Here is a 16,924-nt window from a genome sequence, read left to right as displayed (position 1 = left end):
CATTTTGAGTGAAGTATAGAAAATGTACCTACCTTTAAGTCTTTTTATCTTTCCTCATTTATAATATAATTGTCTTAACTATGTCTTCTACACATTTTTAAATCACGTCAGTATTATTAAAAAAAAACAACTTGGAAAATTCAAAAGGAGGGGACATTAAAGCCTATTATATTTACCCATATTTTCTTCTCTCCATTGTTTTTTTCTCCTTACAGATAATACAGAATTCCTTCTTTTATCATTTCCTTTACCTTTTAACAACTTCTTTAGCCATTCTTTTAAGGTGGTTGTTCTGGTGACAAATTCCCTACGTTTTCCTTCATCCTAAAATATCTCAATTTTTCCCTTTCTTCCTGAAGGGTATTTTTGCTGCCTGACAGTTATCTTCTTCCAGCACTTTAAAAATATGCCACTTCTTTATGGCCTTCACAGTTTCTGATGAGAAATCTATTGTCATTCAAATTATTCTTCCCAAATAGGTAAGATGTCCTTTCTTTCTTGCTGCTTTTTCAATTCTCTATCTTTAGTTTTTAGAAGTTTGATTATGAGGTGTCTTGAAGTGGATTTCTTAGGCTTTATGGTGTTTGGGGTTTGCTAAATTTGGACAGTTTTAGCCATTCAAGTACTTTTTCATCCCCTTCATCTTTCTCCTTTTTCTTCAGAAGTGTAATGACAAGAATCTTTTGTTATAATCCCATAGAATCCTGAGACTCTGTTAAATTTTTTTTTGGTGTATTTTCTCTCTTGTTCATATTGGATAAGTTATATTCTGTCTTCAAGTTCAGTGATTCTTTCCTCTCTTATCTAAATTATGATGTCAGGCCCATCCAGTGAGATTTTGATTTTAGTTGTATTTTTCAGTTCTAAAGTTTCTATTTGGTTCTTATTTATATCTTCTATTTATTTGCTGAGACTTTCTATTTTTTTGTTAAAGCATTTTATGATGGCTTCTTTAAAATATTTGGTAGATAATTCCAACATCTGTGTCATCTCAATGTCGGTGCCTATTATCACGCTCTGAATATGTTATTACGATACTCTGAATACTTAAATTTTCTATTTTTTACAGTCTTCTTTGATCCTACACTAGTTGAGAATCAGTGACACTGGCTTGTTACTGACAGGTAGGGGTTTAAGTTTGCATTTCCTACTAAATCTCTGCTAAGACGACCCTAAATAGGAGGGAAGTAATGTCTCATGACTGAATTACAGAATGGGAGGGAAGTAATGTCTTATTACTATTGGATGGAGGGAGAGGAGACTCATGTGGTCTCCAGTGAACCCACAGAAAGAGAATTTGTTAATGTTAGGTGGGAATGAATGTCCCAGTTCTCCATTCGACCTCCCTGACACTACTTTGATGATGGGGGGGGAAAGGAGTACATTGCTACAGCCACAGCCAGCCTAAACTAATTGAATCAGAATTGCTGGGATGGGGCCTAGGCATAAATGTGTTTTAAATGTGTGAGCCCTGTTGATTCAAAGTGCTTACAAACACAATTAAGAACTACTGCTTTTGAAGTTCCTCCATTTAATCTTGTTTGAAGATATAAAGCATTGTTATTTTCTCTTGTGTTCCTTCTAGTTTACTTTTCATTTCAGAAATAACTTTCTGTTTATTTGTTTTTCTGAGTTTTATAACCTTACCTTTTAAAATATTTACTTTTTCCAATTATCGCATATCTGATTTTTCCAATTCTTACTTATACTGATTTTTAAAATAACTTATTTTATTTTCTTAATGGTTTTCTTCTGATTGTTTTGTTTTGTTTTTTCTCTTTCTGGGTAAATCTTTCCATCATGCTTTCATTGTCAATATGGACATTGCTGTAATTCTTATTCTCTTCTTTTTTATAGTGATTATAAATGAGATTTAATTGAGATCAGCTTCAATTGCTAATGTCTAAGTGCAGTGAGTTTTTCTGTTTATGAGGAGCAATAAGAAGAACAGATTTTTTTATCTCTAAAGCTTTAGAATTTTCTTTATTTTTCTTTAAAGAAGAGAAAAATAAATAAACTCTGACATCTGAGATCTGCATCTTCTACTGTCCCATCCATTTTTACCACGCCCTTCTCCTTTTGCCCTTGATGTCCCTACCCAGCTCTGTTTGGATTCTGCTCCCATCAGTTTTTCCCCAGTTTAGGCTTTGTCCTGGAAGTAGGTTTTGATTTGTTGGCATCAAGACGTTATAGGGTTCATCCCCCTTCAACATCTCCAACAATTATTGGAGTTCCTTTGTATGCACTTTCAAATTGAGTCTTCATGATTCCTCCCAGTTTTTGCACTATTCTCAGATTGTACTTACCATTTACTTCCGTCAATGATTTGGGAGTTCTATTCTCAGGGTTTTTAGACCCTTCATTGCCTTCCCTTCCCTTTCTCCTACACAGATGCTGAATACATATTGGTTTATATGCAAATGATAGTATTTGTGAGTTTTTAGGGCAATATCTTGTTCTAAAATAGCTTCATTGTTATATAACTGAATATAGTGAAACATACATACAGTATTATGAGTATATCATTTGATAAAATTTGACATTTGAGTCCACGAAATCATCACCACAACCAAGATAGTGACTACATCCATCAAAGTCAAAGGCTTAATTGTGCTCCTATGTAATTTCTTCTTTCTGTTCCTCCCTGCTTCTTCCATCCCCAAGCAACCACTGATATGTTTTTTGTCACTCTAGATTAGTTCACACTGTCTATAGTTTTATGCAAATGGAATCTTACTGTGTGTATTCTTTTTCTAGCTCCTTTCACTTAAATTATTTTTAGATTTACCCATGTTGTTGTATACATCAACAGTTTACTCCTTTTTATTGGAAAGTAGTGTTCTATTGTATTTATAAACCACCCTTTGTTAATCCATTTACCTTATGATGGACATTTGGATTGTTTCCAGTTTGGGGTTATTACAAGCAAAGCTGCTATGAACACTCCTGTGCAAGTCTTTTTATGGACATGTATTTCCTTTCCTCTTGGGTCAATGCCGAGGAGTGGAATGTCCATAGGCATGTTTTTAGCTTTTTAAGAAACTATCAAATCATTTTCCAAAGTGACTGTTGTATATTATATTCTCACTAGCAGTGCATGAGAATTCAACTTCTTCTATATTCTTGTTAACACTTGTAATAGTCAATCTGCTAAATTTTAGCCTTTTTTTTCTTTTTTGCCTTACCCTCAGCACGCAAAAGCTCCCGGACCAGGGATTGAACCTGCACCACAGCAGCGACCCTAGCCACTGGTATGACAATGCCAGATTTTAACCTGCTGCACTACAAGGGAACTTCTGTTGAGACTTTTAATTACTCTCAAGGTTTATTGATTCTATTGTTTTGTTTTGTTCTTGTCTTTTTAGGGCTGCACCTGCAGCATATGGAAGTTCCCAGGCTAGGGGTCAAATCAGAGCTGTAGCTACAGGCCTATACCACAGCCACAGCAATGCCGGGTGTGAGCTGCATCTGCGACTTATATCACAGCTCATGGCAATGCTGGATCCTTAACACACTGAGTGAGGCCAGGGATCAAACTCACATCCTTGCGGATACTAATCAGGTTCATTACTGATGAGCCATGGCAGGAACTCCCTCTGTTGATATTTTGAAAGAACCAGCATTTGCTTTTGTTGTTTTTTTCTGTTTACTTCTGTTTTTTTCATTTTATTTATTTCTGCTTTAATTTTTACTATTTTCTTTTTCTGCTTACATTGGATTAAATTTTTTCTAGTTTCTTCAGGTTGAAAGCCTAGATTATTGATTTTATTGTTTTCTTTTTTCTTTTTTTTTTTTCTTTTTGTCTTTTTAGGGCCGCCCCCATGGCATATGGAGGTTTCCCAGGTGAGGTGTCTAATCGGAGCTACAGCTGTTTGCCTACACCAGAGCCACAGCAACGCCAGATCCGGGCCACATCTGCAACCTACACCACAGCTCACAGCAACACCAGATCCTTAACCTACTGAGCGAGGCCAGGGATGGAACCCACAACCTCATGGTTCCTGGTTGGATTCGTTTCCACTGCACCATGACGAGAACTCTAGATTATTGATTTTAGATCATTCCTTTAAAACGTATTTAGATCCCTGTGAACTAAGATATAAAATATAAATATATAAATATAAAATTTCATAGTTCCCACAGAACTATGAAATTAGTTCTATGTTCTCGTGTACATATATACACACACACATATACATTTAATGCTGTACTTTTTTTTTTTTTTTTGTCTTTTTAGCGCCACACCTGCAACATATGGAGGTTCCCAGGCTAGGGGTCAAGCAGCAGCTGCCAGCCTACACCACAACCACAGCAACTCGGGACCCGAGCTGCATCTGTGACCCGCACCACAGCTCACAGCAATGCCAGGAATCTAACCTGCGTCCTCGTGGATACTAGTCAGGTTCGTTAACCACTAAGCTGTGACAGGAACTCCTAATGCGGTACATTTCTACACTGCTTTTACTGCATCTCAAAAATTTTGATACATTGTATTTTCATATTTATTTAGTTTTAAATATTTAATTAATTAATTAATTTTTTATTTTGTCTTTTTAGGGCCACATCCACAGCATATGGAGGTTCCTAGGCTAGCGGTCCAATCAGAGCTTAGCCGCCAGCCTACACCACAGCCACAGCAACGAGGGATCTGAGCCACCTCTGTGACCTACACCACAGCTCACAGCAACACTGGATCCTTAACCCACTGAGCAAGGCCAGGGATCGAAACCGCATCCTCATGGATGCTAGTTGGGTTCTTTGACTGCTGAGTCATGACAGGAACTCCTAGTTTAAAATATTAAAAATTTTTTTTCTTGAGATTTTTTTTGACCCAAATGTTACTCAGAAGAAGCATGTTATGTAATTTACAATTATCTGTAGATTTTTCTGGCTATATTTCTGTTATTCTAGTTTAATTCCATTGTGGTCTAAGAGCATATATTGTATGATTTCAGTCTTTTTAATTTGTTAAGGTGTGTTTCATGCTCCAAAACATGGTCTATCTTGGTGAATGTTCCATGTGAACTTGAGAGGAATGTATAGATCCACTTGATTCATGGTGTTGTTCAGGTCAATTATGTCAGTACTGGAGTTCCTGTCATAGTGCAGTGGAAACAAATCCAAGTAGAAACCATGAGATTATGGGTTCCATCCCTGGCCTTTTTCAGTGGGATAACGGTTTGGCGTTGCCATGAGCTATGATATAGGTCGCACATGTGGCTCAGATCTGACGTTGCTGTGGCTGTGGTATGGGCTGGCAGCTGTAGCTCCAATTAGACCCCTAGCCTGGGAACTTTCATATGCCATGGTTATAGCCTGAAAAAGCAAAAAAAAAAAAAAAATTATGTCAGTACTAATTTTCTACCTGCTGTGTTTGTTAATTACTGAGCAGGGAGTTCCCATTGTGGCTCAGTGGTTAACGATCTGACTAGGAACCACAAGGTTGAAGGTTTGATCCTTGGCCTTGCTCAGTGAGTTAAGGATCCGGTGTTGCTGTGAGCTGTGGTGTAGGTTGCAGATGCGGCTCGGATCCCACGTTGCTGTGACTCTGGCGTAGGCTGGAAGCTGTGGCTCCGATTAGACCCCTAGCCTGGGAACCTCCGTATGCCACGGGAGCAGCCCTAGAAAAGGCAAAAAGACAAAAAAAAAAAAAAATTGAATAGCGGATTTGTCTATTTCTCCTTGCAATTTTATAAATTTTTCCCTCATGTATTTTATGCTGTATTGTTAGGGCATACACATTAAGGATTATGTCTTCTTGGAGAATTGATCCCTTTATCATTATATAATGTCTCCCTTAATTTTTATTTTTTATTGAAGTATAATTGATTTGCAATGTTGCATTAGTTTCTGATGTACAGCAAAGTGATTCAGTTAAATATATATTCTTTTTCATATTATTTGCCATTATGCCTTGTTCCAGGATATTAGTTCCCTGTGTAGTACAGTAGGACCTTGTTGTTTATCTATTTTATATATAGTATTTTGTATCTGCTACTTCTAAACTCCTCATTTATTCCTCCCCCAGTCCCTTTTCCCTTTGGTAATCATAAGTTTGTTTTCTATGTCTGTGTGTCTATTTCTGTTTTGTAAACAAATTAATCTGTATCATATTTTAGACTCCACATGTAAGTGCTATCATATGGTATTTATATTTTTCTGATTTACTTAGTATGATAATCTCTAGGTCCATCATGTTGCTGCAGATAGCATTATTTCATTCTTTTTTATGGCAGAGTAGTATTCCATCGCACCACATCTTCTTTATTCATCTGTTGTTAGACATTTAGGTGGCTTCCATGACTTAGATATTGTAAATAATGCTGTAATGGACATAGGGATGCATGTATTCTTTCAAATTCTTTCATATATTTCTCTGGATATATGCCCAGAAATGGGATCATTGGATCATATGGCAACTTTATTTATACTTCTTTAAGGAACCTCCATACTGTTTTTCATAGTGACTGTACCAATTTACATTCCCACCAACAGCATAAGAGGGTTCTCTTTTCTCCACACCATTTCTAGCACTTGCTATCTGTAGACTCTTTAATGATGGCCATTTTGACTGGTGGGAGGTGGTACTTTATTGTAGTTTTGATTTGCATTTCTCTAATAATTAGAGATATTGAATATATTTTCATGTGCCTATTGCTGTCTGTATGTTTTTCTTGGAGAAATCTTTAGGTGTTCTGCCCACTTTTCAATTGGGTTATTTTTGTTGGTTTTGAGTTGTAAGAGCTGTTTGTGCTTTTTGAAAATGAAGCCATTGTCAGTTGCATCATTTACAAATATTTTTCTCCACTTCTGTAGTTAATTTTTTCATTTTATTTATGGCTTCCTTAACTGTGCAAAAACATAAGTTTGATTAGATTCCATGTGTTTATTTTTGGAGGTTTATGGTATCATGTCTTATATTGAAGACTTTGAGCCATTTTTTTTAAAGGACTGCACCCATGGCATATGGAGGTTCCCAGGCTAGGGGTTGAATCAGAGCTGCAGCTGCTGGCCTACACCACAGCCACAGCAACGAGGGATCTGAGCCACATCTGTGACCTATACCACAGCTCATGGCAACACTGGATCCTTAACCCACTGAGTGAGTCCAGGGATCAAACCCAAAACCTCATGGTTTGTAGTCAGATTCGTTTCCACTGTGCCATGACGGGAACTCCAAGACTTTAAGCCATTTTGAGTTTCTTTTTGTATGTGGTGTGAGGGAGTGTTCTAACTTTATTGATTTATATGCAGCTATCCAGCTTTCCCAACACTACTGTCTATAGACCTTTTCTCCATTGTATATTCTTGCCTCCTTTGTCGAAGATTAATTGACTGTGGGCATGTGGGTTTATATCTAGGCTCCCTATTCTGTTCCATTGATCTATATTCTGTTTTTGTGCCAATACAATGCTGTTTTGATTATTGTAGCTTTGTACTATTGTCTGAAGTTTGGGAGGGTTATGCTTCCAGCTTTGTTATTTGTCCTTAGGATTGCTTTGGCATTTTTGGGTCTTCTATAGTTCCATACAGATTTTTGGATTATTTGTTTGTTGGTAAAAAAAAATGTTATGGGTAATTTGATAGGGATTACATTAAATCTACAGATTGCCTTGGGTGGTATATGTAATGTCCCCTTTTGACCCCTGACCATTTTCCTTGCTTTGAAGTTGTCTCTGTCTGAAATGAACATAGCTACTCCAGCTTTCTTTTGATTAGTGCATCATGAAACATCTTTCTCCATCCCTTTACATGTAATCCATCTTGTCTTTATGTTTATAGCAGGTTTCTTATAGACAGCATGTAGTTGGGTGTTGCTTTTTTTTTAATTTTTTTTTTATAATTTTTTTTTTTGTCTTTTTGCCATTTCTTGGGCCACTCCCATGGCATATGGAGGTTCCCAGGCTAGGGGTCGAATCGGAGCTGTAGCCACCGGCCTACGCCAGAGCCACAGCAACATGGGATCCGAGCCGCGCTGCAACCTACACCACAGCTCACGGCAACGCCGGATCGTCAACCCACTGAGCAAGGGCAGGGACCGAACCCGCAACCTCATGGTTCCTAGTCGGATTCGTTAACCACTGTGCCACGACGGGAACTCCGGGTGTTGCTTTTTTATCCACTCAGACAATCTGTCTTTCAGTTGGTGTATATAGACCACTTATGTTTAAAGTAATTATTAATAAAGCTGGATTACTAACATATTTGTTACCCTTTTCCATTTGTTGCCCTTTTGCTTTGTTCCTTTTTTTTATCTTCTACTCTCTTTCTGCCTTTTTTACTTTTAACTGAGCATTTTATGTTTCCATCTTCTTTCCTTTCTTAGGATATCAATTATACTTCTTTTTGCACTTTAGTGGTTGCCCTTTTAGGGTTTGTACAATACATTTATTTCCAATTTATCCAAGTCTACCTTTTTTTCCTTTTTATGGCTGCACTCACAGCATATGGAATTTCCAAGGCTAGGGGTCAAATCGGAGCTACAGCTGCTGGCCTACACAGCCACAGCAATGCCAGATCCAAGCCACATCTGTGACCTACACCACAGCTCACAGCAACAATGGATCCCCAACCCACTGAAGGAGGCCAGGGATCAAACCCACATCCTCATGGATACTAGTCAGATTCATTTCCACTGCACCACAACAGGAACTCCCTATCCAAGTCCATTTTCAAGTAACATTGTACTGCTTCACAGTAGTACAAGAACCTTAGACTATTCCCAATCTCCCCCTCCCATGCTTTATAGCATTTCATAAGGTATCATAACCAATAACATTGCTGTTAGTACTTTGAACAAACTGTTATTCCTTAGGTTAAGAAAAAAATAAAATTTGGATTTTAATTGGTGTCACATTGAATCTACAGGTCACCTTAAAGTCCTTACAATATTGAGTCTTCTGATTCATGAACATATTTCATATCTACATCTGGGTCTTCTTTTAAAAAGACTTATGTGTCTCTGAAATTTTTAATAATTTTCTATATAAATTTTTTATGTCTCTCTCTCTCTCTTTTTTTTTTTTTTTGGTCTTTTTGTCTTTTTAGGGCCATACCCGTGACATATGGAGGTTCCCAGGATAGGGATCCAATTGGAGCTGTAGCCACCAGCCTACGCCACAACCATGGCAATGTGGGATCCAAGCTGCATCTGTGACCTACACCACAGCTAACAGCATCACCAGATCCTTAACCCACTGAGCAAGGCCAGGGATCAAACTGGGTTTGTTAACCACTGAGCCATTACTGGAACACCCATATAAATTTTTTGTCCTTTATTAGATTTATTCCTAGAGTCATGTAATTGTTGACTGTTGTTACATGAAGCAATGTTATTTATTTATTTATTCATTTATTTTTATTTAAGCCAGTTTGAGTTGTTTCCTTGCAACTAAAGGAGTCTTGACTAATATAATGTGTCAGGAAGTGATAATGGAGAGCTCAAGAGACACTTCATTTGAAGTGGGAGACTAACATAACCTGCCGAGTGAATTAGACAAGGGAGCAGCTTGGAAAAATTAAAAGCAGGAAATTGATATAATCTGACTTCAGCTTAAAAAGGTGACTTGAGAAGTTCCCTTTGTGGCTCTGCAGAAATGAATCTGACTAGTATCCATGAGAACATGGGTTTGACCCCTGGCCTTGCTCAGTGGGTTAAGTATTCAGCATTGCTGTGAGCTGTGGTGTAGGTCGCAGATGCAGCTCAGATCCTGCATTGCTGTGGCCGTGGTGTAGGCTGACAGCTGCAGCTCCAATTAGACCCCTGGCCTGGGAACTTCCATATGCTATGGGTACGGCCCTAAAAAAAGATGACTTGAGGCAGGTGTATCAGGAGTACATTCCAAGTTCAGGGAAGATGTAATAGGCCAAAAGAGAGTGGCTGTGAAGATGGAGAGGAGTAAATGGCTCTAACAGTTATTGATATAGAGTGGACATGACTTGGTGAAAGATTAGAAGGTAATTAATTATGATAGGTAGGAAGGAGTTAAAGAGGATTCCCTAGATTTTTGCTCAAATGACTAGCAAAATAGTGGTACAGAAGTAGGGTAGGGGCTAGGAAGATGATGAAATGTCTGGCCCATGGGCTTATTATTATTTTTTGCTTTGGAGGGCCGAATGTGCATCATGTGGAAGTTCCCAGGCTAGGGGTTGAATTGGAGCTGCAGTTTCTGGCCACAGCCACGGCCACAGCCACAGCCTCAGCCACAGCCACGTGAGATCTGAGCCAAGTCTACAACCTACACCACAGCTCACGGCAATGCTGGATCCTTAACCCACTGAGTGAACCCAGGAATTGAACCTGCATTCTCATGGATACTTGCTGGGTTCATAACCCACTGAGCCACAAGGGGAACTCCTGGTTCATAAGCTTCATGTGATCTGCAGTATATGAGTCTGGAGCTCAGAGGATATAGATATAGCTGAAGTCTTCTTTGAGTGTGACTGAGATTGTTGAGAAGAAGGTAGAGAAGAGGAAAAAGGAAAAACCCTTAAAAACATGACTAGCTGCGGGCGAGAGTTTGCTTGAGGAGTCAGTGATGCAGGTTGAGAAAAAAATCATGAAAGATGTAGGAGGAAACTCAGGGAAAGATGGTGTCACAGAAATCTAAGAAAGAATTTCCAAGGAGTAATCAAAATCTCACAATGCAAGAAAGGGTCAGGTGATATTTTACTTAATGAGAAATGTCCCTTGGCTTGGCAACATGTAGGTTATTGTTGAGAACAGCCTTCCTGGGGACTGAATGGGAAGTCAAGAAATGGAGACAAATTTGCAGCTGTTTCAGGCAACTTGACTGAGAAAAAGCAGGACAGAGAGTTTAAAGATAAGGGAGATGGTGTGTGTGTGCTGAAAGAAAGGAACCATTTGTTGGGAAGTTTTGAAAAGTGGAAGGAAGTAGACTCAAGCCTAGATATAGTTAAGTACCCAGCTTTAGCTGTGTGTCAGAGTGTGGTGTTCAAGCCCAGGAAGATGCCTGGGTTAGTGTGGGGCGGCAGCTGATGGCCAGGTGCAGTATGGCTAGAATTAACAAGATGAGCTTGGATCCACAATCCCTAAGCACAAATCCTGACCCGGCCTAGCTGTGTAACCAGGAACAAGTCATTTAACTTATGTCTGTTTCCTCATCTATCAGGTGAGAATTATATTGATACCTACCTCACTGATTGTGATGAGGATTAAATTAACATCCAACCAGTTACTCTGAAGTTTTGATGTAAGAGTCTATATATACATGAGATTGTCTTAAGTTGTTGGTCTCTTAATTGCAAGTGCATCTCCAGTGTCCTGTATTTGTACTCTCCTATTCTCATGATTTCTGATTTTGGTGGCATAATTGTGCATGGATGATTTTGTATCTTTATTGTATATATACCTTTACTGGTGAGCCTTGTCACTTGTGGTATTTTTGTTTCTGGTTGTGGCCTTTTCTTTTCTGCCTAGAGAAGTTCCTTTAGTATTTGTTGTAAAGCTGGTTTAGTGTGGCTGAATTCTCTTAGCTTATGCTTATCTGTAAAGCTTTTGATTTCTCCTTCAAATCTTAATGAGAACCTTGCTGGGTAAAGTAACCTTGGTTGGAGGTTTTTCCCTTCATCACATTAAGTATATCATGCTACCCCCTTCTGGCCTGCAGGGTTTCTGCTGAAAAATTAGCTGATAACCTTATTGGGGTTCCCTTGTATATTATTTCTTTCTTTTCCCTAGCTGCTTTCAGGATTTTTTCTTTGTCTTTAATTTTGGTCAGCTTGATTAATATGTGTCTCGAGGTGTTCCTCCTTGGATTTATTTTATATGGTACTCATTATGCTTTCTGGATTTGAGTGAGTGGTTCCTTTCTCATGTTAGGGAAGTTTTCAGCTATTATCTCTTCAAATATTTTTTCTGTCCCTTTCTCTCTATTCTCCTTCTGGCACCCCTATAATTGGATGTTGATGCGTTTATTCTTGTCCCAGAGTTCTCTGAGACTCTCTTCGTTTTCAATCTTTTTTCTCTTTTCCGTTCCACATCCGTGATTTCCACTAATCTGTCCTCCACCTCGCTTATTTGTTCTTCTGCCTCCTGTATTCTGCTGTTGGCTGCTTCTAATGAATTTTTTATTTGTTATTGTATTTTGCATCTCTTCTCACTTAAGTTTTATATCTTGTATCTCTTTGCTCAGTGTTTCCTGTAAGTTATCCATCTTTGCCTCCAGTTTATTTCCAATGTCTCACATCATCTTCAGCATCAACAGTCTAATGTCTTTTTCCTGGAGGTTGAGAATCTCTAGATCACTTAGCTGTTTTTCTGGGATTTTTTCTTTCTCCCTTATCTGAGTTATAGTTCTCTGTCTTTTCATTTTTATAGGTTTTGGTGTGGTGACTTTTTTACAGATAATAAGAGTTGTATCCTCTCTTACTTCTGGTATCTGCCCCCCTTGTGGCTGAAGTTGGTACAGGGGGCTTGCTGTAGCCTTCCTGATGGGAGGGACTGGTCCCTGCCCACTGGTAGGTGGAGCTGATTCCTATCCTTCTGGTGGGTGGGGCTTTGTCTCTGGGTGAGATTAGAGGCGGCTGTGTGCCTGGGGGGTCTTTTGGCAACCTGTTTACTGATGGGTGGGGCTGTGATCCCACCTGGATTGTTGTTTGGCCTGGGGCTTCTCAAATGAGTGGGGCCAGATTTTCCCAAGTGGCCATCTCCAGAGAAAAGCATGCTGATGAATATTCCCAAGAGCTTTGCTTCCAATGTCCTTCCCCCACAACATGCCACATTAATCCCTGTTTTCCCAGGAGATCCTCCAAGAACTGGTCAGGTTTGACCCAGATTCCTATGGAGACTTTGCTTTGCCCTGGGACCCAGTGCATGTGAAAGTGTGTGTGCACCTTTTAGGAATGGGGTCTCCATTTCCCCCAGTTCCATGGAGCTCCTGCACACAAGCCCCACTGGCCTTCATGCCAGATGCACCAGGGGCTCTTTCTCCTGATGCCAGATTCCCAGGCATGGGGACTTGATATGGGGCTCAGAACTCTTCCTCCTATAGGTGAGTCTCTGTAATACAGTTACTTTCCAGTCTGTGGGGCTTCCCACCCAGGAGGTATGGGATTGCTTATATCCTATAATCGTCCCTCCTACCTCTTGATGTGGCCTCCTCTTTGTTTTCTGGAGTAGGATGTCTTTTTGAGAGTTTCCAGTCCATTCGATTGAAGATTGCTCAGCATTTAGTTGTAATTTTGTTATTTTTAGGAGAGAAGTTGAGCTCCAGTCCTTCTATTCTGCCATCTTAATCGTGCCTCCCTCCCAACCAAGTGCATTTAACTATGACTGACACAGCAAACACATAAACATTTGAATAGTTTAATATTTTCTTCTTAAATATCTTCTCTTTTATAACAGTTATCCAAATATCCTCAGCCTGCTCTCTTAACTTCAGCAACACATCAACATAGCACAGATAGCCTGCTTCCCAGCCTGGGTCTGCCTGCCAGCTGGTCTCCCTACACACATACACACACAAACACACACAAACTCCCCCTTTTTTGAGTGGCTTCCAAAACATCCTTTCCTAATTTGCTAGGAAGTGAGCCATAAAGAATTTATTAGCAATGAAGAAAAATCATAGCTAAGTATCAGTTATTCTAGAGGAAATGAGATTTAAAATAAATTCCAGAAAGTGGTTATTTTGGGAAGCAAGAGAATGGACCTAGGAAAGGGGGGGCATACCTAACATTTCGTCTCTTAAGAAGAAAACAAATCTGAAGTAAATACAATGACTGATGTGATAAAGCTGACTGGTGGTTATATTGTTTACTATTTTATTTCTACACTTTCCTGTTTGAAACATTTGAAATAAATGTTCTTACTGTGGAAGGGAAGACCTAACATGGATGTGGTTAGAATAAGTAATTACTGTGAAAATAAGCAAGGTTCATGGACAATTTCATTTTTAAAAAATCTCACTGAAAAATGCAGGAATATTCACACACATACAACTGCTTCAAAAAGGATTTTTAAAGACAACTGTGAAGATATAAACATATATATATATATATACACATACAGAGAGGTATGTATATATAAAAAAAATCAAGTGAATGTTTCACTGAATAATAGTCACTGAAGTTAGTTAATATATATTTATATATTTATTAATGATACAAAAGGATACTATACTTTCAGTTTAAGTTTATAAAAGAAAAAATACAGAATGATTTTAAGACAGAGTACCCAATTCCCACTTATTTTCTTTCTTATTGGAAAAAAAATACACAATACACAACTGTCACAGCCTGTACTGATAAATCTTACAAGTGATAATTGACGAAAACCATAAAAATCTAAACTTTGGAGTGTAAACAGTGTTGCCACCAAGCATGTAATATTAATTAAATTCAGTCTTTATCTATATAATCCCCTTTTCGCTTTTCCCCATCATTCAACTTTCCTCACCCGTTGCTGTGTACCACAGCACAGGTGCTGTGGAGCAGTGCTTTCAAGTCCTGGGCTATCCTATCCCTGCCCTAAACCACTGAGGTGTACCTCAAAACACCAGATTTCCAAGAAGGGAGGGGAGCTTGGAACACTTCAGCTCCACCCAGGGAGCTAGTGCTGAATGTCCTCTCAGCTTCCATTCACTCCTTTACTGAGGTTCCCATTAAGGTTGCTTTGCATCCTTAGGAGAGTCACAGGCGAGCAGGGGGAGGCCCTTTGTGCTCTAAGATCGCTAACTAGAGCCAGGAATCAGTCCAGGCACTTCCACGCCCCCTGGTGGTGTAGGGAGAACACAGCGGCCAGAGTCACCTGAGCTGTGTGAATACTGTGTTCCCTAGAGGATTCTGCAGAGGTGTCCACCCTGTCGCTATAGTAACAGTGCAAGAAGGCAGGGCTGGTGCACCTCCAACTGGGCCCCAAAGAAGCATGATTGAGGGACTGAAGAATACTCTTTAAGGACCATATTTTACTGAGATCCCTTTTCTTACCTGCTTTCCCTAAGTTGCTGGATCCACAAATTGGTACCTTTCTGAAAGAAACGCCTAGGACCTCTCCATTGCCCTTCTACCCCAGGACCAGGTAAAATCACTGAGATAATGTTCAAAGAAATTCTTATCTCAAACAGCTGCTGTCTGTTATTGCCTCAGCCTCTGGGCTGCACTGTCAATTCTGAACATGAAACCACTAGGGGGCAGTCAGGGTCCACCTCCTAGGGAAAACTGGTCACTGTGCAAAGACCCTCTTCCAGAGCCACATGCCCACCTCTTGGTCCCCCAAGGGTTTTCCTCTCATTGTCTCTCCTGTGCCATAAATTCTCTGAGAAGATGCTACTGGACTGAAAAGGGATGGGAAGAGGGGTAGAAGTTGCTGCCATTTTGAGAAGTTGACCAGGGCATCTGGGGAACCAAGTCCTTCAAATTCAACACCTACCACATTGTGAAGACCATGGTATACATTCAGTATTTAATGATGGTTGTGTGAAACTGAAGTAACAAGAAACCTAAAGCAGAGGAAAAGCTGTAGGAGAGGGAAGTTTATAAGCATGCACAGAGGAGGGGCTCTTCTGTGAACAGGTTGGGGCTGGAGCCCCTGCCACTTCCCAGGACTTCTTTGGTCCCCTATGTCTTCTGTTTACAGGGGCCTTGGGGGTCTTAGTGACCTCCCCACCTACCCCCCTAAGAATGGGGTACGTGTCTGGACCGTGTGCGGGGTGGGAGAGACTTCAGAACTCAGGTAGAGCAGGATAGCACAAAGGCTATGGCTTCCACTCCCAGCCCGCAACTTCTAAGAGCCCTCCAGGAACAGATACTGAGCCCACCCTGGCTGGGCCCTGCTGAGCCCTATCACCCTCAGGACCAGTCCTGGCAGGTCCTCTAACCCAGGGCCACGCACACTTGTTTCTCTCACAGGTAATTTACATTCATTATAAAACAAAGAAAAATACCACATCACTCTTTATTGGACACCAGCTCCAGCACCAGCCCCCCTTGTCTCCAGGCACAGGGGCATGTGGGCAGGGGCTCCGTCCCCCGGGGCGAGGTGCAGTGGAAGCTCTCCTAGGGCCAGCACCCTCCTTGGTGCCTGGTGCTGCTTGCTCAGGTTTGTTCAAACTCCACGTCACAGTAGCCTACGCTGAGGGGCTGGGCCTGGACACCCCGCCTGCAAGAGGACATGACGAAACAGGGCATGGTGAGCCCCTCAGGAGATCAGTCTTTAGGCCCCAGAAACATCATCTCCACTACAACCAACAGCCTCCCCTTTGCCCAGTTTCAGTGGATTTCAAACTCCCATTCTACACCACCATTCCTTGGGGGGCTCACTGCCAGCGATTCTTGTTTGGGGTGAGGCCACGTGTGGACAAGAATCTGCAATCTGAACAGGTGCCTCAGGTGATTTTGATACAGGGATATCTAGGGACGTGGGGGACTTTGGTGACAGGGAACTGAGAAGCTGTCCAGCCCATGCACAGGGTGTGGGCCTGAAATCCCATCCTTAGATCTGAGCCTCACAAATTTCAGGACCTGACCAATTTCCTTTGGGTACCTCTAGGCATGCCTTCTTTATTATCCAGATGAGCTTCGTGTTCAGAGATGGTAAGAAACTAGCTCAAAGTCACCCAGTAAACCACTGAAAGTGGAGGCTCAAACCCCACCATGCTCAGCAACAAGGCTGGGACTCTGTCCCAACTAAGCTGTGTCTCCAAGGTCCTCAAGACCTAGTCAATGAGCGAATCAGGGAAATGACGGTCTTATGCAGGGCACGAGTGTCACAAGACCCCATGAAAGCATGGCCATGGCTAAGAGCACAGACTCTAAAGTCCACCTGGTTCAAATACTGGTTCTGAGCAGCTCTGGCCAAGTTACTTAACTGCTCTGTGCCTCAGCAGTCTATCTCTGAAATGAGGATAAAACGACATCCCCCTTTAGGGTTGTCGTGAAGATTTAGTGAAATAATGCCTGCAGA

At 40.6% G+C, this 16,924-nt stretch overlaps 2 protein-coding genes across 4 annotated transcripts in view; one reads left to right on the top strand and one right to left on the bottom strand.

The window, feature by feature from the left end:
* TMEM202 (transmembrane protein 202) overlaps nucleotides 1-16,924 on the top strand; it is a 125,812-nt gene that overhangs the window by 44,292 nt on the left and 64,596 nt on the right. The window lies entirely within an intron of this gene.
* HEXA (hexosaminidase subunit alpha) overlaps nucleotides 16,057-16,924 on the bottom strand; it is a 32,841-nt gene continuing 31,973 nt past the window's right edge. The window contains 1 exon segment of the mRNA NM_001123221.1: nucleotides 16,057-16,120. Coding sequence (NP_001116693.1) covers nucleotides 16,057-16,120 — 64 coding nt within the window.

The sequence above is a fragment of the Sus scrofa genome, chromosome 7 (assembly GCF_054392235.1).
Source record: "Sus scrofa isolate SSC_HxYL_T2T_F1_AM1 chromosome 7, Sscrofa_HxYL_maternal_Yorkshire_Landrace_v2.0, whole genome shotgun sequence".
Lineage (NCBI taxonomy): Eukaryota > Metazoa > Chordata > Mammalia > Artiodactyla > Suidae > Sus > Sus scrofa.
The sequence above is the reverse complement of the archived record's forward strand: the minus strand, read 5'-3'. Positions and strand labels throughout refer to the sequence as shown.